This window comes from Argentina silus (assembly GCF_951799395.1).
Source record: "Argentina silus genome assembly, chromosome: X".
Taxonomy (NCBI): Eukaryota; Metazoa; Chordata; class Actinopteri; order Argentiniformes; family Argentinidae; genus Argentina; species Argentina silus.
The window spans coordinates 22,039,256-22,066,599 of NC_139653.1; the positions used below are offsets into that span (position 1 = coordinate 22,039,256).

Consider the following 27,344-nt stretch of genomic DNA (forward strand, 5'->3'; position numbering starts at 1 on the left):
CATATACAATAGAATTAACAGAGAAATGAAATGAAAGGTTTATTTTTGAAAAGAGCAGTCTTCCTGGAGGAAGTTACAGTAAGTAAAGGGTACCCTGAAATCCAAGTGATTTATGGAAATGGGAGGTTTTATATAATTTGTGTCAGGACCACAAGAGTACACCTAATTGAAAAAGAATGTCTTGTGAATGTGAGCCCCCTTCATTTTGTGTAATAACTCACAACCGTCATGGCTGATTAATGGAGAGCTGAGGAGTGGTGAGTGGCTCTGGGTGAGATTCTCTGGTGTAGTAGAGTGTGTGTTGGAGAAAGGGACGATAGAGTGTTCATGTGTGTGTTGAGCCAATGTGTTTTTATCTGATAAATACCATTTTCAGTGTCCCTCCAGCCCAGTCTTCTCTAACAGTCAACATGGCAGTCTCTGAGTGTCAACCTTTGAGTCACATACTGTAAAAGTCTATGCTATTTATTTTCCATTGGATGGAGCCATTTGAGTATGGCTTTGCCAATCGTATCTGAAATGTATACAGTATACAGTAGGTGAAGTCTTGTGTCATCTATATACTGTAACTCCCTATGATCACTGAGAGACAGCCAACTGTATGATGAGTCTCTATATTGCAGTACTAGTAGGTAGTGTTTTGTGAAATTGCTTTGTTTCAATCTTTGTCTTGTTATCTCCAACAGATGATGATGTGACCAAGAAGGTGACTGAGGGACAGCTGAGGGAAGGTGCGTGACAATGACTGAGATTCATGCTTTGGCTTTTCACATGAACACATCCTTAACACAGAAAGTGACTGTACAAGAGCTTAATATGTGATACATTTGAGGTGGGATATGAAATGTAATGTTTATTCAGTTGTGACAGATCAAATTTCAGCCCTGACACATCTCAGGTAAAAAATACTTCATGTCAGATACATTGCATTACAAGAGCTTATATCCACAGCTAATTCCCAACACCAGTCCCTTCATCCGGCTTATCAACACAATGCCTTCAGACCTCCTAAAGAGAGTGACAAAGAAACAGCTGAACAGCACCCCTCTGCAGCTGCACTGTGACGAAACCACAAGTAGTAACAGTCAGCGCACAACGCTTTTATCTCTTTGCCATCTTGGCACCCTGGCTGTAAATCGGAGATACTGGTTTAGCAAAATAAACTATTGACATTTGCCTCTGTGCAGATGTCCTGAATAAGCAATGACAGAATCCAAATAGGGATGTAAGTCACTGGTGTATTGTTTTGAAAAGCATGAACAAAATATTCTGTCACGTTCACAGAGAAAAGGCAGTCATTGTTCTGTTCCCTCGTTGACTGATATAGATTTTGTTAGAGAAGTCATAGTCATAAAGTACAGTACAGCTCTGTGTGTAAAAAAAAAAAAGTGCCATGACTATCTAACGGCACATGTGCAGCCAACTATGCAGAGAAGGTGTGGGTTTTACTGTTCATCAGAGGAAGTGTTAAGATACTGGAGATGTGGAACCCTGGTCGCTATCAAAACGTTTGCAACCCTAAATCCAGCCACATGACTAACCCATTATATGCACGTGTGTTTCCGATGAGATTCCTTTTTTGTGAACATAAAATGACAGTTTTCTAAGCATACCATAAAATGTGATACTCTGGAGTGACCCAAGGTACACAGAATGTCTGGATCATAGAAACTGCTCTTTGGAAATATTGAAAAGAGGTAATATATGTGCCTGAGTGGTCTTGTCTTGTATTCCTCACCTACTATGTGAACCATTCTAAATTGCACAGCAATTGGAGCTTTCAATATGTACGGAGCACACTCCTACTGAAATTATCCATCAGAATTCCCAGCTTTATTAATGTCTCCTCTCCCCATCCCTCCATCCAAGTCTTGCCCAGTTTAGCCCATTTGATGGGTGTCTGAGCTGCTGGTGCCAAGCTCTGGCCTTTCATACTGCTCTATCAGCCACGGTCTGATTCAGCGCTGGCTGGACCTCATTCAAAGGATCAAATGACTGCCCTCCTCACATGGAATGGTGTTTCTGTCCCAGAATCTGCTCTGGGGTTGGCCTCAGAGGCTCTCATTCTTCTTGGCCTCTCTCAGAGGAGTAATTTTTGTCATGCAGGTATAAAACGAAACAACATAGCAGCCATTGAGTCCATGAGCCCTCAGGCTCATGCAACCCAGCCAATGGAGACAGAAAAATGGCAGAATAATCAGTGTTAAATGGGCTGAGTTTAGCTTTCCCCAAAAATGACCTTTACCCTAACCACGCCTCACATGAGGATTTCGGGTGGACCAGGTGCCATAAAGTAGCCCTAACCCTTTCATGCTATATGAGACCTTCTGTAGTTGGTGATAACCAAAAGAAAAGTGTCACAATGACAATTAATATTGATAAATCATTTTCGTGTCCATCGTGTCCATTTTCTTTTTTCAGATAACACACCTCCTTCTCAGAATTCCAGAAACAAGAATCTGAGTGCCGACACCAATGCCGGTATGGGAGCATATGTTATTTTCAGTCAGTTTGTGTGTGTGTGTGTGTGTGTGTGTGTGTGTGTGTGTGTGTGTGTGTGTGTGTGTGTGTATGTGTGTGTTTATTTCATTCATTCATTCTTGGTTCCTCTTTGGGGAAATGAATACAGGATGAAGCTGGGTTTTTTAAAGAATGTTTTCTTTGAGGGAAACTTGTTTAAGAAGCCATTATCTTGCTGTTCTGCAGTTTCAGCCCCTTTGGATGTGTAATAGTGAAACAATTATAGCCCTCTCCAATAAGATGGACAAAAGATAATTACATTCTTACACTAGAGGGCGTTAATAGGCAATTAACATCACACACCATCCATTTGTCTTCAAGCCTTAAGGTTGTGGGGGATTTTTTGATACTGTCAGTGCTGTTTTCTTTAGGGAAATCACCCTACCGCTTGATTATAGGTACATAGGCTGCATAGAGACTGGAGTCTAGCACAGCCACAAGGGAACCAATGCATTCAGTCAAACTGAACAAAACACCAACAGCTCTTCAAATCCCAGACTATTCAATGTACCTTTGCCATAATCCTAGTAATAATTAAATACGAGTCACAATTTCAATCACAAGAATTAGGAGGCATAAGTATTTTGTAATAATCTTTATAAATCCTAATTTATCAGGCCTTGCGGCTTAATAGCAACTAATCCATTTACAAAAGGCCTCGGCACAGCTATTCTAGCACTGGAACACAGTCTTTCAGACAACCACCTTCACACCACGATATGAATGTATACTGTGCAGGAAAGGCCAGGTCTAAATATGCTGGTGAAGCAAAATGTCACTCACTGTTTTGGAGACACACAAACAAGTGTGCAGCGCTGTAACAGCCTACTGATATTTGGCTGTCAAACTTGCTCTCACTGTAATAAAATTGAATAGTGTTCATTATTTAAATATCACAAAATAATATGTTTTATCACGCTTAACGATCTAAAATAAGCTATGTTTCCTCTTATATGGAACTCCAATACAATTTTGCGATATTTGTCTCCAGACAGCTTGTTCATATTTTCGTTGTCATGGTATTCTTCAGTTATGATAATCGCTTTACCAGCGTAAAGGGAGGATTCATTAAAAACATGGCTCTTACATTAGATCAGATCAGGTAACATCTTACACATTTTCCTGTATCTCCCACTCAGTCCTTGACACAGAAAATGCAGTCCTACAGTGAGAGACTCTTGGAGAGACCAGGGAGGGTGGCCATGTTTCCGTCTTTACTTACTGTATAGTAGTTCACCCTGTGAGCTATAGTGCAGTTGATACGGCATTGCATTTTCTAAATCATGCTATGCATTAGATCAGTAGACGTTGTGTTTAAGCTATCAGTACAGTAGATATAGTTCACTGTGATCCATCACGTTAGTTCCCCCGGGAGTCCACCCCACAGCACAGAGGGTTAGGCATGAGGAGCTTTTAGCCGCAATGCTAATGACCAGGAAACATTAAGCTTTCTCTACAATTAGCCATTGATAAATATAGGGGCCAGAGAGCAGAAGTGAATAGGGCTGCATACTCCCCTACAGAACAGAACTACAGCAGTACAGTATGTGCTCTGTCTATTTGACAATTGTTGTTTCTCTTTGTCTATATATATCTATAAGGATAGCTCAAAATGGCTCCATAGACCCAATAATCTTGCAAGGAAACAAGGCTTTCCATCACTGCCTTTGTCTGTGTGTTAACAAACTCAACAGTCTCGTGAATGCTAAGAACTCAGTATTGTTCAGGCAGGTCCCACCCTGTTAAAGGCAGCATCGGGGCTCAGCTTGCCTTCGTTCAGATACAAATACAGACTGATTCAGTCACACAGAGGGTCCACAAACCTGTTGTGTTGTGATGAGCTGCTTTGTGATATAATCCACATGAAATCCAAGAACAGCAAAAGAAAGAACTAGAATGAGACACACAGAGCAAATGGTTGGTGAAGAAACCTGATGTAGTGGATGATCTTGAGAGCACAACTCCATTGGCAGGCAGCAGTATTGCTCTGTATTATTTGGTATTAGATTGGTATTAGTGAGATTAATGGGTGTCACAATACAGAGTTGAATCAGGACACAGAGCCAAAGATCCGTCTTGGAAACTGTTTGCTTGGCATTAGGTATAATGTCTGAGATAGGAAGAGGAATAGGGCATTTTCTTTTAAGACTGACGTTGCATTAACATTGTTGTATCATTGTATATCTGTCAGATGGAAAAACCAAAACATTGCACAGATATATGAAGTAGGATGTGGTAACACCTCATACAAGTTATTTTAGGATTAAAGTAAGGCATTCAGAAGGTGTCATTGAGCCAACGTATCGTACCAAATGTCATCCAGACGTCTAAACATAAAGTTTGCAAGACATTATAATAATGTCCCATAGATGTAATTTTGAATATTAGTACAAGTGGGGGCTGGTGGAGGTAGAAATCGGAGGACGGGCTTATTGTAATGCATGGTATCAAACACACATATGCATGGAACTGAATGAGTGGTATCAAACACACATGAAATATCATCTTACCCCGAGTTGTCCTCATAGGACAGTAGCGAAAGATTCTAGCATTGTTGAACTGACATACCAAAATCTACTCATGAAACACACTTACCTGGTGGAGTAGCAAGTAGGCGCTTCAATGTCTTCAATCAAAAAGTGAGTACAGTTAAATAAAATGGCAAATGTAATCCTGATTGTAAAAGATGTCATGTCATTATATCAATGACACCATTCCTCAGATAAGTGAAATACAGAGAGGAAAACTAAAACAAACTTATTTCCATCCATTTGATCTTTGATTAGATGATGAATATCAAATGACAACTTTAAGTCAACATTAAAAATAACGTCTAATAAACAGTTTATTCCAACCAACATTTGACTGAACAACAACCGTCAAATAACATTGTAAATCCAACATTGCAACAGCTAAGGTCCAGCGTTTGCATTTTGACGTTTAAAAACGTTAAAAAAACAATACTCTCACAACCACTGTACGTCAGTTTAGTTTGTTTTTTACTTTTGCACAACTGTAACACAATGAAAAATGCCCATGGGGTAGAGAGGGCCAGTGAAAGATTGGGGAGGCGAGGCGGGGAGGGGAGGCCACTTGTAAATGTCTATTTTATGAGCAGTAGTGGTGTACAGGCAGCTCGTAACCTGGTTGGCCACAGCAGACAGCCGTCCCTCTGTGTTCAAACAAGCTCAGTGCAGGCAAGAATCAAAGACTCCTCTCCGCTTTCACTGTGGCAGACTGTGTCACACACAGACACACACACACACACACACACACACACACACACACACTATATACAGAAGGCTATAAACATACAACTCTTACATTCTCTTTGACTGGCAGCTGTTGGTCATATCACTCTAGAGCACCTTTTATTTGGCATGTCTCATGAATGTTTGGCATGCATATTTTTTTCTCCTTGTCTGTCCTTCGCTCCAGTTTGCTTCAAGGGAAAGGCTATTAGACAGATAGAGAAAGCAAAGCACACTAGCCGTAAGCTGGACTTATCCATTTGTAGAACCCCCCCCCCCCCCCCCCCCCCCCCCCCCCCCCCAGTGTGAGGTATTTCTATCAGTACCTTTGCACACAGTACAGTGAGGGTTTTTTTCCTGCATACTGTAGGGACAAAATCCTGTGGCAATGCTGCCACCTGCTGACTGGAGCTTACAACTGTACAATTGGGTCACAGTTGGAAAGGGGTGGTTTCATGATCAGACGTAGAGGATCATATTGTAGATTGAATGTTATGTAGATCTGCCCTCTACATAATAACAGTTTGAAAATGTTGACCACAAATATGTATCCATTACTTTCTAGTCTCTGTCACTTACATGTTGATGATTCTTATTGAAAATTAGAATTACATTAAACTATTGTGGTGACTTCACTGTAAGGAACCACATATACACAATAATACCACATAGACACTAATAGCCACATGTTACAGACTTCACAGATAATATATGAAGAACCTTACCTCTTATTGGCTGCATATATGACCACAGCTTTCTTTCACAAATGCTGTAAATGATTGCTGTCTTGTCAGTGTCACCAATATTTTGTGACAGAAGCACTTGAGACAAACATGAGGCTGTGGTAGAAATTGTTAGTTTCACATTTAATAGAGGCTGGCATTTTTATTGTTCTGAGTGCAGGACACAATTGCATAGATATGAAAGAATTGTTTCTCTCTCCAGCTTGTTAAAAAAGCAATTATACTAGCTGCACAATAGCCATTGTGGAGCATGTTAGTTTATTGGTGTCATGGCTTTCATTTACTCAAATGACATTGCTTAGAGAGAGAGAGAGAGAGAGAGAGAGAGAGAGAGAGAGAGAGAGAGAGAGAGAGAGAGAGAGAGAGAGAGCGAGATGAGAAAAAAGTTATTCAGTAGCGTTGTCACTGTCTGACACGTAATTCTCACATGCATAAAAAATTATCTACTCCCTACCAATGCTGTCAATGGAATTGTTTTTCTAGTGTTATTAGGGACCATATAGATACAGAAACCCTTATGTCAGAGTTGTTGAGAAAGAATCATGTTTGTACAGTATGCTTCCTTTGGAACTGACCAATATCTTTCCTTTCACTTGGCAGGTGAGGATGGACCAGCTGATGATAAACAGCTGAAAGATGAACAGACAGGTAATACAAACACCTGACACCCTCTATCCTGTTGCTAGTAGCCATACAGAGACAATGGTATCCACAGTCTCCAGGGTTACACCCCAGACTCCAATGCCCTGATGTAGTCATTACCAAAGATGAGTTACAAGTTACTGTCCCTCTATCCAGTGTGTCTCCACTATCAGACTGAAACAACTTCCCTTTTCACACACATATACAGTATATATACAACAAATACATCTATCAATTATGTATACAAAGTCTTGGATTTGACAAGATAATTTTTTCTGTTTTTGCAAATTAATGTATGCATGTTTTGTGGCTGGAGGATGTGGTTTTGCTGTTATCAAAACAGCACAAAGGCTAAACCAGACAAAGAGGGCATGAAGAGGTTGTCTGAGGTGATCTACTGTAGGAGAGAGTCTGTTCTCGTTCAGTTACCATGAATAAACTCTTACATATGTGTTTTCTTTTGAAATCCTTTTAGACCCAGAGGATGTAGAGATGGAGAATGAAAACCCAGGTATGGTTCACAGAGTTAGTCTCCGTGACAGCAAGCATCAAGGCTTTTATATACAGTAGCAGGGCAGGCACAAGAATATACCAGTATATAGATATTCTCTCCTTCCTCCTGCAAGGTCAATGTATAGGCTACCCTATTCAAATCATATTCATACACAGACCAGACAAGCACAAACAGAAAGGGTAGAATGTATAGTATCGACGTATAGCTCCTAATAAAGGAACTGGTAATTAAATGGGAAATTTAAAGGAACCGGTAATAAATTGGGCACTTTATCTTCATTGTATAGATGTCACATGTGTCAGACTCACACAAATAGCTAATTTACAGTGTGTGAATAGGACTTGATCAGGGAGCTTTGCTGTCCTTGAACCTGTCTGATTACCAGCAGCAGACTAGTAGTCTCACAAGATCAATACTGCACACTGACTTCCATAGAGCCAGGCATGACCAACACATAAATATAGCTCTTCACTCGATTAACTCTAATTAGCAGCCACATACAGTATGCAGTACATACACACACGTAAACATACACATATAGCTGGGGCATTGCATCTACACTCATTTGAGCATTTCGCTGATGTAAAACTTTTAACTCAACATGCTGGGCTACACAGAGATGAAAAAGAGAGAGAGATGAAGAAGTGCATTTGATTAACTATCCAGATGCAGAGAAGCAACAATGTCAGAGTATGTCAGGTTGATAGCCTGTAAACAGATAGAAAGAACTGTGTGTTAGTGCAGGGGGTCAATGGTTAGCCTCTGAAGTGCTAGAACCATTTTAAATTTTTCATGTTGCTGCTGCACTGCCGAGTTACAGTATAATTAAGACCCACCATTTGCATACTGGTAATCTACAGCCCCTCATTCTTTCTCTGTTTGTGTTTTATTCAAATCCATTCCCATTAACAGAGATTTGACAGATACAGCCTTCAGCCTCTTCAAGCATGCATTTTGTAGATATTTTACAGGAAAATTCAAGCAATGTAGCCTTGGGATGCCAGCCAAGACCTGAGATATGTAATTACTTTCTCAAGAGAGACAAACAAAAAGAGGAGGTTTTTCGGCAAGGTAGACCCACTGTTTAAAACAGCACCTGCAGCTTAATTCAGCTGAAAGTGCAGGAGTTGTGTGTGTGCCTGTGTGTGCGTGCATACATGCACGTGTGCTGCCACATGTTTGATTTCTCACATGCAAGTATAATAACAGGGATGAGTGTGTGCAGAGCCACAGGTACTGCTGAGCTTCTGTTTGAGAACAAGTCTACCCTCCACCAAAGAGTATTACTTCCAGGCAAACAACACAATTTAGATTCAACCTTGGTATAAACAGGATGAGAACTATTCACCTGTGACTGTGAATGAACCATATCAATACTAATGTAATCTGGCCTTGCTTGCCAGGAAGATGTCTCAGGTTGAATCATAGTCTGTCTTTTTACATCTGTTGTTTTGTTTTCACTTTTGAGATACAGTGTCCTTCAATGCATGCCTTTAAAGCATTTCTTTAAATATTCACATTTAAAAACTGACTCACTAGCCTAAATGAATGCCTGTCTTCTTCCAGACACTCACAGTTCTGACCCTGAGGAAACTAATGTAGAGGGGGAAATGAAAGACAATGGTCCCACTACAGGTAACCATGCCCTTCGCTTGTGAGGAAAAGCCCATTCACACTCAGTGTATGATCCAGGCAATCTATGTAAGAGTCAACCAGTACTGGGTAGTAGTGAGCCCTTTGTTTTGCTTTTTCTAATCTGACAGTGTATGTCTGTGAGTAGGTGGATGGCAGAATTGATGGGCTTTACCTCTCTTTGAACAGCCATACAGTGCAGACAGACACAGGTGTGAGCTGTTACCACACAGATGGATCCCCATCACACAGAGCATACAGAGAAAAGGGGAGAAAGATGGGCAAAGGAAGAGAGAGAGAGGGGAGAGAGAAAGACAGGGGGAGAGAGATGAATTAAAAGATGTTACTCACAAACAGCTGCTCCACTGCAGTAAAATTGCAGTTTACAAACATGTGGTTTGTACAAGTCATCCATCACTAGGTTTTAGGATGAGGGGCTCATACAGGAAGCTGATTGGATACATGATCACACTCTCTCCATAAAGAACATTAATGATCATGATCATGCTGTGAGAACACAGTTACAATGATGGGTTCGCCATCAAGGCCTCTGTACAGCAACACATTTACCTCTATGCCACGGCCATAAGCTGAATATGAATTTGAATTTTCGAAGGTAGATCGAAACCAGGGAAACCACTCAGAAGAAAGCATTATTTCATGAACAGCAGTGTACTGTACAAAACACAGTTCCAAAATGTACTGTATGAGGCATGTTCACCCAAGCAGCTTCCATCAACGTAAATCAGTTCCCCTGTAGTGAACAGAAAATACGAAAAATAAAATTGTACAAAAAGAAAACAATAATCCAGAAAATATATAGAGTTAGATGAGCATACTTTATACCTCTCATAACCATACAACTCAGGGGGGAACAGGGCTTAAGTCATGGTGAATGTGCTGCTGTGGCTCAGAGTTGTCATGCAACAGTGGGCTGTCACAGGAAGCCCAGAGCAGAGCACAGACACACCTGGTCATGCAGTCTGGGTCACCACACAGAGGAAGGCAGACATGGAGAGCCACACTGTCTCTTCTCTGCTCTTCTGGAGGGGATCCGTTATTGCTGCAAACATTCACAGAGTACAAACAGTACCAGGGGCTAGGACTGAACACATTTGGCTAGGTCATGAATGCAAATATGCAATGCTGAAATGTGTGTCAGTGAATATACAGTATAGTACAATTCTAAAAAAGACTGATGCCCAGCAATAGGGATGATTTGAATGCTATCAAATGCTCTTTCTTTTTTAAGTAGAAGATGAACAACCTGCAGCACAGAGTAAGGAGGAGCCAGGAAATCCAGAGCATGCTGCAGGTAAGATCTCTGTACCATGCCACATCACTTGACAACACTGAAACATCTCCCTACCAACATGGTCTTCACTCTTACTGAGATTACTGTATACCAGGAGTACCCTCTTCTTCTCTTCCTCAACTTAGCCGGGGCTCACTTTGTCTTTGATTAAGTGTCTTCTCTGGAGGTGCCTCCGCAAAACTCAGCGGTCTGACTCACTCTCTCAACTTCATTGAGGTTGAGAGAGTGCTCCAAACAGATCTTTCGGAAATGGACCGCTCCTTCCTTCATACAATATGGTCATTTTCTCTGAATTGGAGTAATGTCCCCACACTCTATACGCTGGTGTGTTTCCATCATTAGAACAACTCCCCTCTAGCTTCTTGTTGATTGTGTCAGAGAGTCTGGCAGCAGTGGGTCTCTCTCCAGGGTTTATCAGTAGCTGCTGCGTTGTGGTTGAGTGTCAGACAGGAAACACAGGTGTCAGCCATGATGGTTGACAGATTACATACTGTAGGGAGTGGGGCCTGGAGCAGGGCCTGGACCAGCACTGTCTCAGACAGATTACTCACACTCCAACACAGCCATCCACCGCTATTCACAGAAGTCCAAATGACTCAGCGCTAGCTCCATTATTAAAAATGATAACTGTAATCATACTGGCTGCCGGCCATGCAGTTTAAACCCACATATATTGAAAGGAGGGATGAAATAAGGCAAGTAATGATGGGAGGAATGAATAATGAATTAACATTTTGAAGAATGAAGAATCTGAATTTGCTTTCTTAATATGTGTCGTATATAAATCGTTAAAGCCCTGTTTAAACCAAGAGTATTTTACTCTATTGTTCTCATTGTAACAGAGAGAGAGCAGACACAGACAAGCTCAGAGCTTGAGGAGGACTCAAAGAAAGGTAAGTTCAATACCATCCATTTGACAAACAAACAACACACACACACACACACACACACACACACACACACACACACACACACACACACACACACACACACACACACACACACACACACACATAGACCATGCTCAAATTCTTTCACACACATCCAGATTACAGTGATAGGTTATGTATCTGTCCTATCCATATGGTTCATATGTCTTGTCTATCTGTGATATACAGTATGTAGCTACAGTGTGGTTTATATCTGTCTTATCTGTGTGGTTATATAGTATGTGGGCCATCTGTCTGCCAGTTAAAATACATCTCTAAATCAGAAGAAACAGTATTTAATGAGAAAACATGTGGCCCAATCTATGAATCCAGTATATGGAAATGTAGGTTATTTAGTTTTTTTCTAGAATATCTGATATAATATAAGTGTGCCTTGTTTTGATAAGTTTGGAGTGCAATGAGTAAGCTTGTGGAACACCCATAAATTAAAATGGGGCTCACTTAGCCTTAAGCAACAAATAAATAAATCTTTTTATTTGCAAGCAGAAATTGTTTTTCCTTCATGCAGTGTGGTTCTCCTACAGGAGTCGATATCTGGTGTCTTAGCGCCATAGGTAAGATTTAATGGCTGTCACTGAGTTAATGAGACTGCAGCTCATCATTCCTCGCCATCAAACTTTGAGGAACTTTCCCTTAGAACTCCTGACTACACACTCACCGACATACACCTTGCTGAATTTATTCAAACAGTGGTTTATACCTTATAGAGAATTCAAATTGATGCACCACCGTCTACAGCACTGTACCTCATTCTGTGCTGGTTTTGCCAGAAAAATATGGTGTCTTGAAAGGTCACCTAAATATCGCAAGCAAACAACTTCACAATTGTTGTCTGTCTAGGTAGGGTGCCAGAATCTCAAGCACACCATTGAAAGTTGTTCTTTGTGATTTCCTCCCCTAAAGCAGTCAATCTGCTGCTGGAGGCTGATTGTAGAACGAGAGCAGGTCCTATGGGACTGGCACAGAGGATACTTTAAAGGAGTGGACACTACCTGATTATGGCTGGGAGCAGGCTAGTGGGGGAGGTCTATAATGGCATACGAAAGCCAGGTTGGAGAGAATGTGCAAGGGAGACAACAAGAGATAAGAGGGAGAAAGGCAGGCTAACACAGCAGGCAATCTCAGCACAGCAGAGGCGGAAGGCACCATTATACCAACAGGTTTTACCAACCATTATACCAAGAGGTTTTACCAACCATTATACCAAGAGGTTTGCACCTCTCTCTCTCTCTCTCTCTCTCTCTCTCTCTCTCTCTCTCTCTCTCTCTCTCTCTCATATATATATATATATATATATATATATATATATATATATACACTTGCAAGATATATATATATATATATATATATATCTTGCAAGTGCCAGTGAAGATACTCATGCTTTGGCAGTGTTATTTTTGCTCATTGGATCCAGTGTGCTGTTACAAGCTTCAGGTTTAACACTAACCTTACCATGTGACATCTCAAATGAAACTATACGTATTCCAATACACCTTGGAATGGTTATGTGGGTTGAACTCAGTTTCTATTTCCAAAATGTTTTTGGGCAGATCTGTTTTACTGTTGTAGTTGTGCCACAGTCGCTCACAGCTCATCGGTAGTGCTTGAAAACCACACGCTTGTCATGTAGCGTCGTCCCCCCCCCTAAAAAGCTGCATCAAAGATAGAAAAATACATTAAAAAATAGAGAAGCCTCATACTCTGTTTTGACAGTTGTCATGTGGTTGGTGTCATTTCTCTTGGTTGTTGGTTTTATCGGAGGTTGATATCGATTTTATCGCTCTCCCAGTGGTCTTTGTTGAGACAAACAGCACAACAGACCTACATTAATGCCATCTCTGAAACATAGCAGACTTGCTCTTGGCACAAAAAGCCTGTCACAGCAGTTCAGCATGACCCCACTGTGTAGTCTAGCCTTTTATGTTACAACAATAGAGAGAGAATGTGGAGCATCTGAGGAATCCATTTATTACGAATCAAACAACTGATTTTTTGTTGTCGGTGAATTTCCTTTTTATTGTGTATTTTTTTCTCCTTGAATGATTTCTCCCAGAATGCATTGGCGTACTTGACTGGGTATTTGTCTCTGTTGAAGTATGTTCCCTGTTGAAGCAGCTCCACAGAGGAATGGCAGAAGAGGTCAGGAGATTTCCTTAATTGGCTGTTTTGTTCCTTTTTGGCTCAGTCTTTTGTTCACTATGTCATTTTGGAGATGTGTTACAAGCCCTAAGGGTTATCAGCACATGATCAACAGTTGGCATAAGATTGTGTACTTATGGAGAGGTGCTTGCCAGGGTCTGCATTAGGCTGCTGATGTACTGCTGATTAGGTAAATCCAGTAACAGTGGTTAAACCAATCACATCCCTGCTGTGGCATTGTAGGTGAGCGCTGTAAGGAGACTTGCTGATCTTCAGATCTTCTAAACCATGCAAATTCAGCCTGTGTTATGTTAACAGTTAAAGTAACATTTAGCTGTGGACCCCATCTTTGCCTGATGATACCATGTCATTGGTTATAAACTAGGCCCGTTTCACAGTTGGCACAGCACTAGATACACATGACGTTGGAGGTTCAGCTTTCATCCTGACCATTCCCCAACATGACAGGAGGTTTCCTCCATGCTGCACTCTCTGCCTTCTGATGAGAAACACAGAACTTCAAAAGCCTCAGATTCTTTGGTCATTTGGTTTGAGTGAGAGAATACACCACCATTGTGCACAATGTCCATTATCTGGTCACCTATGGCCCACATCCCTGCATCAAAGGCAGAGAGGTTCCTCTAATAGGCAACAGGGAACATGCTTTCTGTCTGCTGCTTTGAAGATCCTCTTTTGATCAACTCCCTTACCCCATTTCCTCCCCTCATATTGGCTTGGAAAAATGGCAAAGGAATCAACTGAGAGTGGAGCTGTAATTTGTCAGACAGCAGCGATGTGACACACCTTGACTGTTTGATAATTCTGGAAAAAGGTATTTTCAGGTTCTCTCACACAAACACATTCCATCAAATGCAGTTAAACTGATCTCTACTCATCATGAGCTGGTTGTACACTTTTGGTGGTCTGTCAGACAGAAATGCAAGCATTTCAGCTAGTTACGAAGAATGCAAGCAAACACTTTCAAAATTGTGTTCAAAACAGTGTTCTCTCTGTCACTATAAACGTGTGTTGATATGACAATTTCAGTTTTTTTTTTTTTGTTCAGCTCAGCTCAGCTCAGTCTCAGGTACTGGATGCAATCTATTTCAGTAGACCTATCTTTGTTGTTTACGGCTTGAGGCACTTTCAGGTCTTATGATTGGCTGTGAATGACTATTTATCTGCTCCTCTCTCTCGTTGCAGAGGATGGAGACTCTAAGGACACTGGGACATCACAGGACACCATGGATGTTGATGGTAAGACTCAGCTTGACCAATAAGGAGTGGCAATGTACTATATCTATCCACACACTGGACAGAGCAGACGTAAATCAATACTGCACACTCTCATCATCACACTGCTGTGGTGACCTTTAGATGATAGCTGCTCTACCAGGGGTTCTCTTTTTCATCTGGATCTAGACCAGCACTTCAATCAAATTTACCATTTCAATCCATGTCGAAGTATCAAATCATGAATACAAGTTAGAAGTATTGAAAGCATTTCTCCTTAGGTGCACAAGTACCCAGGCTTTTCATGTCAACATGGTAGTGAGTCCTATAGGCTGTTGTATGTTCCACTTTCATGTAATGAGGGGTTTGCGAGCTCTCATAGCATTAGGTTTACTGAGCTGGCCAGGCAACTGTTCCCGCCAAGATGTTCTAACAGAGGCATCAGAGAGAGGCAGCAGGCAGGCAGCCTCATGCTGTAGTCCCACTCGAAAGCACAGGGAGAGCCCAAAGATTATGTAAAGTAATTCACTAAGTGATGAGAGAGGACCAGGCCACCGCTGACAGCAGGTTTAGCAGGTATGTAGGTCACACAGGGGGAGGCCTCCTTTACATTTTATCTTCTATTTCCGTGTTGTCTCCCTCTCTTCTTCACTTAATCAGCTCGAGTTTTTCATCTTTCATCTTTCAAGTCTTTCATCTCTCTTTCTGTCTTTCATGCTTTTCTCCTGTTCTGCCAGACCTCTCATACTATTTTTTGGGTGCAGAGAGGGTGAGTGAGAGAGAGGAGAGAGAAAGGGTGAGTGAGAGAGAGGAGAGAGAGACAATAGAGTATGAACAACACAGGTTTAGCAGGTCTCTTCACTCAGCCGTCTGTTTTATCATAAGTTTGCCATGTGGTCATTTTTTCCAATGTGTTTTTTGACCCATGTATTCTGAATGCTCTCTGCTCCCTCTCCCTGCCCTCTAATCGTCTTCACTCTCACTGTGTCGTGGCTAACACCCAGACCAGATGGTCTCCTGTTCTCTTTTCACCCATTCAGAGTACTTTGTGTTTTCTCATCTTGTCAAGCATGTCCCTGGTCTGTGTAATGAGCTTGGGCCCTTTCAGCCTGTGTAGAGGATCCTGCTCCGGCCCACTGCCAGCCTGCCAGAGCCGCCTTTGCAAGGTTACACAAATCCACAGGGGAGCACAATGCCACTTAGTGTCCACAATCTCTCCCTCCTTTCTACAGAGGAATAAAGGCGGAATATTGATGAGGGCTCTTGGCTTTTCACATGAAGAGGGCCGGAGAGGCGGTCGCAGCGTTTACTGAACAGACTGGCCCCCTATTCCCCCACCGGGCAGGTCACAGCTCAGTGCTCTTTAATTGGCTTAGATTGTGAGACAGTGTACCATCTCACAGCAATGGAAACACCAGACGCTATCAAGTGTCCCCCCCCAAAATGCTTTTTCCCCCTTTAAGTGTGGCAGCTCATTCAGCTCGGCTATTTCCACAGCAACACTACAAACTTTAACATTTACATATGAAAATGGCTTGCTTTCCACATTTACCAGCTCATTAGTTCTTTTGGCCAGGTCCGCCCGTTCTTGTTTTGAATGAGTGGGGAGATGTCTGTAATTATCTCTGCAATAGGGATATGAGGCCCAAGGCTTATACTGGATGCAGAGTTCAATAAAAGGCTCTTTGATACTTATTTAACATACATGGCCTATATAGAAATTACACTTACAGCCCTGTAAGACCACCCAGCAGTCATTCTTCACCACTCCAAAATGAATTTTGCCCTCACCTGCTAGAGAGAAAGGGGAATTTGAATTTGAAGAAACTGGCATTGACCCTGACTGTTTTCTTCTTATCTTATTTTCTGATGATGAAGTGCTGTTGAGCAAGCAGTTCCCCTATCTGACTCAGAAATGCAGCGGGGCCAAAGACATTTACCAGACACTCCATCAACTCAAGTGAGGAGGAAATGGTTATTGCCAGTGGTAAAGAGATCTCTTCACGATTGCATCATTCAACAGCTGTTTTAAACTTCCAATACATTTGGTGTTGGTGAGAGTGTAGTCGACTAGCAGCAGCAACACAAACTCTGCCTTTACCATTGATGGGTGCCTGAAACTGATCTGTCAAGGTCACTGTGTTTAAATTAAATCAAGTACCCCAGACAGAGAGGGCGTGATAGGTTGGGGGTCTGGACCATTGTTTGGGTGTTAGCAGCTGGACACCTGTGTGATCTGGCTGGGATCACTGCCCAGGTCTTCTACGGCTCAGACAGAGGCAGGAATGCAGAGGCCATGGTTTGAGATCAAGTGAGTGGAGGGAATTCTCCTGAGGCACTGACACCGCAGGGCATGTCCATAGGACACACTCCCACCCCATTGATTTTTCCCCTCATCAAAAGAGTGGTGGAATAAAAGCCAGCAAGACATCCAGGTGCTGAGAAGTGACTGTGGGACAAAAGACTTCTCCTTCTCTGTTTCCGGAGCATTAAGGAAAGGCTTTTCCCATGGTTGTATGTGGGTGACCCCAAAGGCCTGTTTCCCTTATGCGCTGATAGAAACCTAGACAGACAACCACAGATCCAAGGATAACTACTGTAGAAGCTGGTCTTATTATGATCTTTAGTGTCACATAGAGTGTACCTAGCAGGAGTAAAGGGTGCGTTATTGCAGAAGGGAGTTATAGTTAAAGCTGCTGTAGTTGATTAGCTTGTGTCTCTATGATATCTCTATGCCAGTCATTGTCTGCTAACTGAGGAAATGAGCCTTTTCTGACTTTGTTAGACCTGGTTAAACATTATGTGATGCAGTAAATGAATGCTGACCAACAAAAGCCTAACTATCACCTGTCTCTTAAATGAATGGAGAGTGGAGAATGTAATTTTCTGCTTGTCTGCATATGAATATGATATATGATATATGCCAACTTTCCTGTCTTGCCTCTCCCTCTCTCTCCCTTCCTCCCTCCCTCTCTCTCTCTCTCTTTCTCTCTCTCTCTCTCTCTCTCTCTCACACAAACACGCACACACACACACACACACACACACACACACACACACACACACACACACACACACACACACACACACACACACACACACACACACACACACACACAGACTCCCCCCCCATACATACATTGTAAATGTATTAAAATGTTATGATCTCTTGGTGAATTATATTTGTTAGTGGAATACCTTAACTAAAGCACAGCAATCTGGTGTAGCGAATAGTACTGGACACAACTTGGCATCCCATTCAATTTTTATCTCTCAAATGTATTGATGTGTCTCTATACATTGATAAACATGGATATATATCAACATCTATGCTAACCTATCCTTTGTGGTTATGTTGGGGCTGACTTTCCTCCTGGCTGTTGAGGATTGATTCTGTGTTCTAGCTAGTAGTTGGTAAAAAGGCTGTCCATAGTCCAGTAGAAACAGCCAATTCACTGTGTTGTTTTCCTCTCCTTGTCTCTTCTCCTAAGAGCTCTCTGTGGACTAAGCTTCTCCCTCTCCAGAATCTTGACAGAGCCCTGTTTTTCTCCCTCTCGCCATCTTGTTTATGTGTTTGTATCCAAAGCACGCTCACCTCTAAATGATAGCCCTTCTACTGTTAGCACACAGGAGCAAAATTGGTGAGAGACACAGCCCAGTCCTGCTGCTCCCAGTGAGTCACAGGCTGACGGGGGGACCAGGGCACAATCAAATTAAATTCAGAGCTTTATGGTTGTGTTGTGTTTTGATCAGTGCTGGTTATTAGGAGGAGAATGTGGCACTACAGCTCCTTGGCTCTGATGTTATTACCTGGGAGGAGAGAAGTTAGAGATAGAGGCATCTGGAATGAGGCCAGTGCTACCATGAGGTCCTGCTGCTACAGAGGGACCCTAATAGCTGGCTCATTTAAAAGGCAGACATGGAGGAGGCTGTGCTACTATACAAGACACAACATTCCATTCCATAATACCTGTTTTAATGTTTCTGACCTGGAATCATAGAAACATGTGAATGCATTATATACTTTCACTTATATACACATACTATGTGTGTTTTTTATTCCAATTGGTCATTGAGAGAATGAGGGTTGGGGATGAATCGGGTGACAAATCTGCAGCTTTGATCAGCAAGGGTCATGCAACAGGCTTTGAATGATGTCTTGCATGGTTTTATTTTCCCTCTCTGGCTGGTCGGCTCCCTGTGAGAGCGTGAGACAAGGCTGTGGTGAAATGGAATCATTGCCTAGTCCTGCTCCTGTCATTCCTGCTCCACTCTGACAGTGCTGGAGAGAGAAATCCCATTCCAAAAGGCTTCTGCTGCAGATGAAAACTGTTTTATGTTTGAAATGCATTGTAATGCATTTCCTCTCCAAAGCCCATTACCCTCAGCCCCACAGTTTGAAATTGCCATAGGAATCAATGTATGTGGTGATTGAACTATCTCAGAACCCAGGGAATTCTCATTTTAATAGCCTCCAGTAAGAAGGCAGGCATGTATAAAGAAGTAGACAACACTGTGGCCCTGCATTTCTATACTAGATGCAATGTCTGTCTGAGAAACAGTTTGTTGATATAGATGAACAGTACATGGAAACCATTTTGAATCACACTTTCTTCCATCACTGCTAAGGAGTTGTATTTGTTTGCATCATTGTCAGGCTGCCTGGGGAGGCTAGTTATTTTTATGGCGTGGTTTGTTTGGAGGATGGGGCTGGTGAGGGGGAGGCAGAGAGGTTTGTTTTGGGAGTGAGCAAGGCAGAGCTGTGTGACTGCAGAGGGAGGGGGAGGATGGGGGAGGGAGGGGGTTTTCATGCTGCCTTAGACCGAAGGCAGTCTGTAATTAATTTTGCATGCATCTCTCTCGCTCCTCGCATTTGTTTTGTTCCTTTTTGAAGTAGGACTCTTTAGGAAGGCATTGAATTTCCAGGCATGAGCGACTTTGATGCGCTAAGTACCATCCGTAGCCTGATGTAAATGTAAATGTGAGGCCGGGAGTTTGAAGTTGTGTTTTATTTTCTGGAATGGTGGGGGATACTTGGCATTGGTATTGTTGTTGTTGTTGTTGTTGTTGTTGTTGTTGTTGTTGTTGTTGTTGTTATTGTTGTTGTTGTTGTTGTTTTATTGACTGTAACTTGGTGACTGACTGGAGAGTTGGGAATGACCAGATGATATCACACCACTCGATTCACTTACATGGACAACAGAATTGTTAAAAACACAGACCACTCCAGCAATGACATACTCAATTAGCAACTGAAAATAAACAGATATCAAATGACAAATGAATAGGTATTTTATAGAAAAAGACATACATTTTGATGATTGTTTTAACTGTTTATGTTTGTGTGTGTGTTGTACTCTTCTCAATCCACAGGGAATGAGAGTAGCACCAGCACCTGTGAAGGTGAGAAACAATGGTTGTACTGTATTTTATAGCATGGTGTTTATAAGTAATTGCTGGACTATTGCAATGGACCTACTAGCATACCTGTGGTTTAAGCTTCAGAGTGTGTTTTCCCAAAAAATAGACAATTGACTGGTTTACACTGCACCTGTTATAGTGTAAACCATGATTGCTGTGTCAAGTCAATCATGCGTTTAGCTGATTTGCACAGAAAGTTTGCAAAGTGTTTTCTACCGTATAACCAATAGTAACTGCGGTCTTCTTCATTTCTGTTGTGATTGCCTCCATGGGCGTGACAGCACGTCTGCTGCCACCAGCAGGTCGAAATACAGATAGCAAAAAACGATTACATTATTTTTTAATCTTGGAACCCAGTGAAACTACATTATTTGTACACGTCTAGCACCTTAACAGTCAAATTTGTTGTAATTTTAACATTAACATCAACATTGCGTGAGGATATTTAAAATCGTTTTTCATATCATAATTATGTGTCCTATTTCATCTGTTAGGCCTATTTCACGAAATATGGCAACATTGTAATTACACTTTATTTGCCGTTAAAATCACAGCAATAAATGCTGGTGACACCATTGGACATTTTAAAATATCATGATAATGAATATGTACTGAAAGTGGTTTATATTTCGAAATAAATAATGCAATTTGGGTGTCCCGTTGTGGAAGACAAGGGTTACTGGAGTACACAAACAAACAATGCTTTATTTGCTGTACCAACTGTTGGTTAGGAATGTGTGATTTTTGCATACTCCCCAAGATGACACACACACACATAGCAGAGAGGTCAGAGCACAGGGTCAGCCGTAGTTTGGCACCCCTGGAGAAGTTAGGGGTAAAGTGCCTTGCTCAAGGGCACATCAGCAGTAGGCACCTTAGATATAATGCCAGCGACCCTCGCTGAGGCCGGCTCACACCTCCCGAGGTGGGGATCGAACCTCTCTAACCTCAAGACTACCTGCCGCAACTGAGTTAATGGTTAAACATAAGTGTTCTCTAAACCGGTGTCGACAACACAGCAATCACATTTACAGAGCTGTGAGCCTAAATTCTGCACGCTGATTTAGACAGCCAAACTATGCTAAGCTAGCTCACACAGTAATAGTCAACTTTGAACCTTTGAACTTTAATGTGAGAACAGGAGTCAAGAGAGCGAAGTTAAGGCCTCTACATTGCTTCTGCGTCACTTGTGCGGCTAGTACGTGGTTCACATTGCACAACACTGTCACAAGCACTCTGTAATTCATACTTCTGTGTAGCCTACGCACAGCCTGTGCACAGTGGTGTCATTACACTTTTGTACACTTCTGGTGGCTTTCATATTAGCAATGACATAATTAATGGTTGAGATCAGCTGCAGTCAAAGTTAACAAACAAAGCTAACTAGCTAGCTAGTAAACAAAGGTTGTCTTTATTTACCTCAGGATAGTTTGTCTCTGTCTCACGGTGCTTTATGAATACTTCCAGCCAAGAGAGTATAACGAAGAAGGTGGGCTTTGTTTGATTCCCACCACTCCCCTTTTCTTTGTTTTCTCCAGCTTTCTTTTTATTTGCACAAACTTGTCCCGAATCTTCTTCTACTACTGAACTATTTCAGCTCCGCCTCCATGCATGAATCGGCCTTTAGTGTCACTGAATGCATGCCTATGCCATCTTACACTAGTTGAATAGTTGATAGCTGTAGGTGAACAAACTATCCATTGGTAAAGAGACGATGGGGAATAGAGAGTGGAGTTGTCTGACACCAGTCTGAGAGATCAGGGACAGGGACTCTAGCCCTAAGTCTGAACTACACATGGTTCTGCCAGCAGCATCACACCGAAAGCTATGATTGTCATCTGCTCTCCTTCTCTCTTGTCTAGTGAAAATGGAAGCTCAGGGCAAGGACTCGCAAGGATCTGATTTAACTCAAACCGACAGCACTCAGTCCAAAGGTAAGGAGGGTGAAGGATCACACTCACACACACCATCTCACACTTTCCTCAGTCATCTCCATTTATCTGCAGCTGGATCATTATTAGTGGCCACAGCTGCTGAATTAAAATTCACTTCAGTCTGAGAACCCTGAGCTCTCCAGAGTGGGCTAGAATTTCGTATTCAGTTTCACCCTCCCTCTCTCTCCCTCTTTTCTTCTCTCCAAAGGCACACCCACTCCTCCTTGTCTGTCTTCATCTCTCTCTCTCTCTCTGTAGGGGTAGTCAGCAGTGAGTTTTACCTGTTCTTCTGGACAACAGTGCAATTTTAAATCCTTTCTCCTCATCTCAGACGCTCAGCAATGACCCTGATATTTTGGTATAAACGTGTCAGCACGCTTTTGGAGATTGAGTGTGATGAATTACCTACAAACCAAACTATCAGACATTTAATAAATCAAACCTGGAATGCATATTTTCTTACCTTGGAACCGTCACAGACTGTGGGGTTAAAAATAACGTTGATAAATCATATTTGATAAGGATACTGCAATGTTGTCATTTTCAGGTCTCCATTGTGACCTAGTGTATTAACATTCTGCATGTCATTTGAATGTATTAATTTAGGTGGAAATCCTAACTCAAGATCAGTGCACATAACTCTGACATTCCAGTTAATCTTACATTGATGTCAATGAGAAATGACTCAAGGATTCAAGTTACACATACAGATCTCGAGTTAGAATTCCACCCCTAGAGAATTCTGTAAATGTCTAGGACAGTAACTGTGTCATGTTGGATCGTTTTCAGGCACAGGAAAGAAAGAAAAATAAACAACTGTTGTAAACTGGTAGCAAGAGTTGAGTAAGGTTTGGATAGCATGATAACAATAACTTACTGTAGCTATGTTGTCACCCTGCACCCTTACATCAACCACTTCTATGTTTCATCCAGAACCTGTAGACCAGCAGAGGGAAGGACAATCAACCTCATTGGACAGCCAGTAACCTGTGTGAAGGCCCACCACTACAGTATCAGACCAGCCAAGCCAGGCCTCTGACACTGAGGGAGAAAAATAATCATTCACCATTAACAGCTCATTTCCAATTTTACTTTATATTTGATTTATTATGAGATAATTTGAATATTATGAAATTCATTATCAACCAATTATGTATGTATGAACAAACCCATAATCAAGGATTTGAACATATCAAATGGATGAGATACCTCACTATCTATCAGATTCATCAGCCACTCCTACTAGCCATAGTGCCAGGTGAACACCTTTAGGAGATGTGATGGCCATCTATTCCATCTATATGATCCAGACCCTGCGGGAGCATGGACTGTAGTTATCACAACACCACGCCAACAGAACAGCTCAACCACAGTCTGCAGACATTAAACACTACAGGTCAGGAAATGCTTAGGGTTTACCATTCCCTCTTAGTAAGAAGCTTACAACAGAAATAGTGTTGTATCAATGTCTGTCATTATTTCTAACAGCCGAAAACATGACAGCTTCCAGCATTCATATGCCTCTTCAGATTGTTATGTATGATTGACATTAAGGAGGTACAACACTGTACATCACAAGAGGTTTGGCATATCTTCCATGCCTTCTTGTCACATATTGTTGCTGTTTTAGCTCCAATGCTTAGTCATGTCATCTAATACCTTGACACCCACACAGACTAAGGTTTGTGTAGCAATGTGCTTCAAAACGACGACATCTCCCAGCCCCGCTTTCATCTCTCTAAAGAGCACTTTTGTGTCTGATCTTCAGAGCAGCTGTATCTGCAGCCAAACTCATTAAAAAGGAAACTGTTCATCAACTCCCACACAGACTTTTAGAGGATGTGTGCGTCTTTTAACAGATTGATTATTTGAATTTTTGTTGTTTTTCAATGCATGCCAGAATCGCTTTAAAACGTCACCAACATTAACAGGCATTATAGTCCTATATTCTCTTTTTCTTGTCTTTCAACAAGATTGTCTGTAATTGTATCAAAATAATCTGCCTTATTTCACATCAAACTTTATGATCACAAATAGACAAAGGTGGTAAAGTGCATATTCTTGGTTGTGTATTGCTTGCTGATGAATTTTAATTTTAGTACCTAAGGTAATGGCTGATCTGTTGTTACTTTCTGTCTTTTTAGTTTGAGAAATTAAGCAAAAAGAATTTGAATTTCTTTCCGATGATGTTACAATTCATAAATTACTTTCAGTGGTGCCATACTCTACATCAGATGTATTACTATGAAAAGATGCCTTCATACTTTGGTGTTTGCTTTGCTAAACAATAATGAGATTAACTAATAAAGTTTAAGGGGGAAATAATGTCTCTTGCTGTCCTTTTTTGTCTGTGCATCACAGTTAATTAGTATGCACACCATTCCATTCACCAAAGCTGCCAATTATAAATATAGGTATGATCTCAGATAATCATTTGCATTTTCTTTGACATGTTGAAATGCACCCCAGTGGCAGTCTCATCAGACTGCTGTGTCTGACTGGACAGAAACACTTATACAGTCCTGTGATCTTCAGCATCTGGCCCTTGTGGCCCTGCTGTCTATCCTGCCTGAGATGAGAGGGGTTATCCGCTGGGTCCTGGGCTCCTCCTGACCTCAGAGTCCTGCCCGTCCTAAAGATTACTCACTAGTAGTTCCAAACCTTATAGGGATGCCACAGAGGTCACCTTCAAAGACTGAACTCTCCAGGGCAGAGCTAGTTGGGGCTCCACATCATACAAACATGCACCCTAACTTTCTGTTTGATACTTGTGGCAGAGCTGTCTGATATCTCTACAGATGTTAGACTTCAATGAATGTTACTATTGATACATTTTTGACTTACTGATGAAATGCTCCCAAAATCATTTTGTTTTTACAGATGTGATTGTCAATAGACAACGTAATTATGCTCAAAGCATAAACCTGTGAACACATGAAATGTACTGCACAATAAGAATTTCAGACACCTAGAGCTCTATTTTCAGCAAAACGGATGCAAGTCTAAATGCAGGCATATTGGCAAATTGTCAGGGCGGTAACAGAAAAACAGTTGAAAAATATTGCCATGAAAATAGCAGTAACATTTCAGACACACCCCCTAAGCGCCACCGTCTGTGCCCGACAGCACCCACATTTGCGCAAAGATATAGCCCCTACTGTATTCTCCCACTGAGTTACTGGATGTGCTGGGATATCCACCATGCTGAGCTCAATGGTGCATCATCTCTCAGGGAGCTACAGAGATAAAACCTCAGCCTCTGGCTTCTAAATACTATGGAATTAAATTGAATATCCTGATACATTTCAAAAGGCCCTTTACAGGTGCAATTGCCTTACTTTTTGTTCTAATCATTTAAGTTGAAAATGCCATCAAAAATGCTCCAACAACCTCCACTTCCAAAAACCCAGGCAGCTCCAATAGTGGCATTTTCTGTGGCACACACTGTAACTCTCTCTAGCTAGTGTAATTACTGTGCTGATAACTTTCCCCCTGAGCCCAATCTATGAGTTATGGCTCCAGCAGTAAATGATCTGTGGTCCCAGTGCTTCTCCATCCACCAGTATGGGTATGCAACAGTTTGCACACCTAGCCCTCCTCGATGATCCCTTATATGGTCCATGCCAGTGAGCCATTATTACATCATTACACACACGCTGGTCAATTAAATAGGACTGAGGGACCTCTGAGAGCACCACGGTGGTGCATTAGAATGGAGTATTGAAGATGTAGGCAAGTGAATGCCACTAGAATAGTTTCCTTTACCTTATGTGTCCAACTTAAACATAACAGGCATGTATTTGTTACACTAAATACGAACACAGCAAAGCTAAACAAATCTAAAGGTTGCATAATGTGACCCAAGTTCTCTGAAAGAGATGAGGGAGACCCCTCACTATGGGATGTGCACTCTTGTGTACCTTTTGCTGAAGACAATGAAGTCAATCATGCCTGGAGCACAGAAAACGCACCACACCATGTCTCTCACACCAACCCTCAAACACCCTCCACTTGAGATTGTATAGACTCCTTGTAGAGGGGGCTCTAGTCCATTGAATTGTGGCGATCACATTCAGTGACAAGCCCTCTGAGTTTAGATTGAAACTCTCACAGGCCAAACCCATAGATTCATCAACACGGGGGTGCGAGTTTGGCCCTGCGCTTGGGATAATAAATCTCAGTGCAACGGAAGGCACAAAGGTTGTGTGCAAAGAATCTGTGCTATCTCCGCTAGCCAAGGTCTCCCAGGCCAATGCGGGGAAATCAGGAGAAGGGATAAACTGCATGTCCTCACTCTGTCCAGAGTGAGTGAAATGAGGCTGACAGGAGGGAATGCGTAAAGGAGGGAGTCTGGCCACTGGTAGGCCAACGCATCCACATGAAAAAGAGCCCTGCTGTAACATCTCCAAATCTCCTGGTGGATGGAGTCGCCATCCCGTCACAGCTAGGGGGGCCTTCCAGCGACAGTAAATCCGCTCTGAGAGACAACAAATGGTCAAAAGCAGTAATTCATGTGCTACAGTCAGGAGCTGCTTGGAGCATATCCCTCCTTGGCGATTGACGTACGCCACTGTGGACATGTTGTCTGACCTGACAAGGACATGATGTCCCTGTAGGAATGGACAAAAAGTGCCTGAGGTCTAGTAACACTGGGTAGAGCTCGAGAACATTGATATACTCCACTCACTGAACGTCCTTTGTGAACTGCCCTCCATCCCTAAAGTGACGCATCTGTCGTCACAACTTTGTGTGATAGAAATCTCCCCATGGGGCATCCTATCAGCAGGAAGGAGGGGTCTCTCCAATGCACATTGCGGAGACAGACGGGTCTGTGCCGATGCAGAGAGGGATCCAGGTGGAGTGCTATGACCCATCACTGGAATCTCGCATGAAAAGGATGTTGTGGGACTACCATAATCAGTGAGGACATCAGCCAAAGTAGCCTCAGACACATCAAGTACGAGACTGCTCTGGCTGAGCGAAACACCTTGAGACTGAGTCTAGAGTCAAACTGACAAAGTTTGTCCTTTGGGTTGATGTGAGCAAGTTT

The 27,344-nt window shown here is 42.0% G+C and overlaps 1 protein-coding gene across 10 annotated transcripts in view; it reads left to right on the forward strand.

The window, feature by feature from the left end:
- Positions 1 to 24,608, forward strand: part of macrod2 (mono-ADP ribosylhydrolase 2) — a 455,899-nt gene extending 431,291 nt beyond the window's left edge. Inside the window, exons 10-21 of one of the 10 annotated variants that reach the window (XM_083695577.1) lie at positions 687 to 731; positions 2,422 to 2,481; positions 7,115 to 7,162; positions 7,632 to 7,667; positions 9,237 to 9,305; positions 10,555 to 10,617; positions 11,460 to 11,510; positions 14,773 to 14,793; positions 14,910 to 14,963; positions 20,313 to 20,342; positions 22,223 to 22,294; positions 23,228 to 24,608. In XM_083695577.1, the coding sequence (XP_083551703.1) occupies positions 687 to 731; positions 2,422 to 2,481; positions 7,115 to 7,162; positions 7,632 to 7,667; positions 9,237 to 9,305; positions 10,555 to 10,617; positions 11,460 to 11,510; positions 14,773 to 14,793; positions 14,910 to 14,963; positions 20,313 to 20,342; positions 22,223 to 22,294; positions 23,228 to 23,280 (602 nt within the window). In that variant the 3' untranslated portion in view covers positions 23,281 to 24,608. The remainder of the gene's footprint in view (positions 1 to 686; positions 732 to 2,421; positions 2,482 to 7,114; positions 7,163 to 7,631; positions 7,668 to 9,236; positions 9,306 to 10,554; positions 10,618 to 11,459; positions 11,511 to 14,772; positions 14,794 to 14,909; positions 14,964 to 20,312; positions 20,343 to 22,222; positions 22,295 to 23,227) is intronic. The other 9 variants (XM_083695579.1, XM_083695580.1, XM_083695581.1 and 6 more) reach the window with 9 other exon arrangements.
- The last annotated feature ends 2,736 nt before the right edge of the window (positions 24,609 to 27,344 follow it).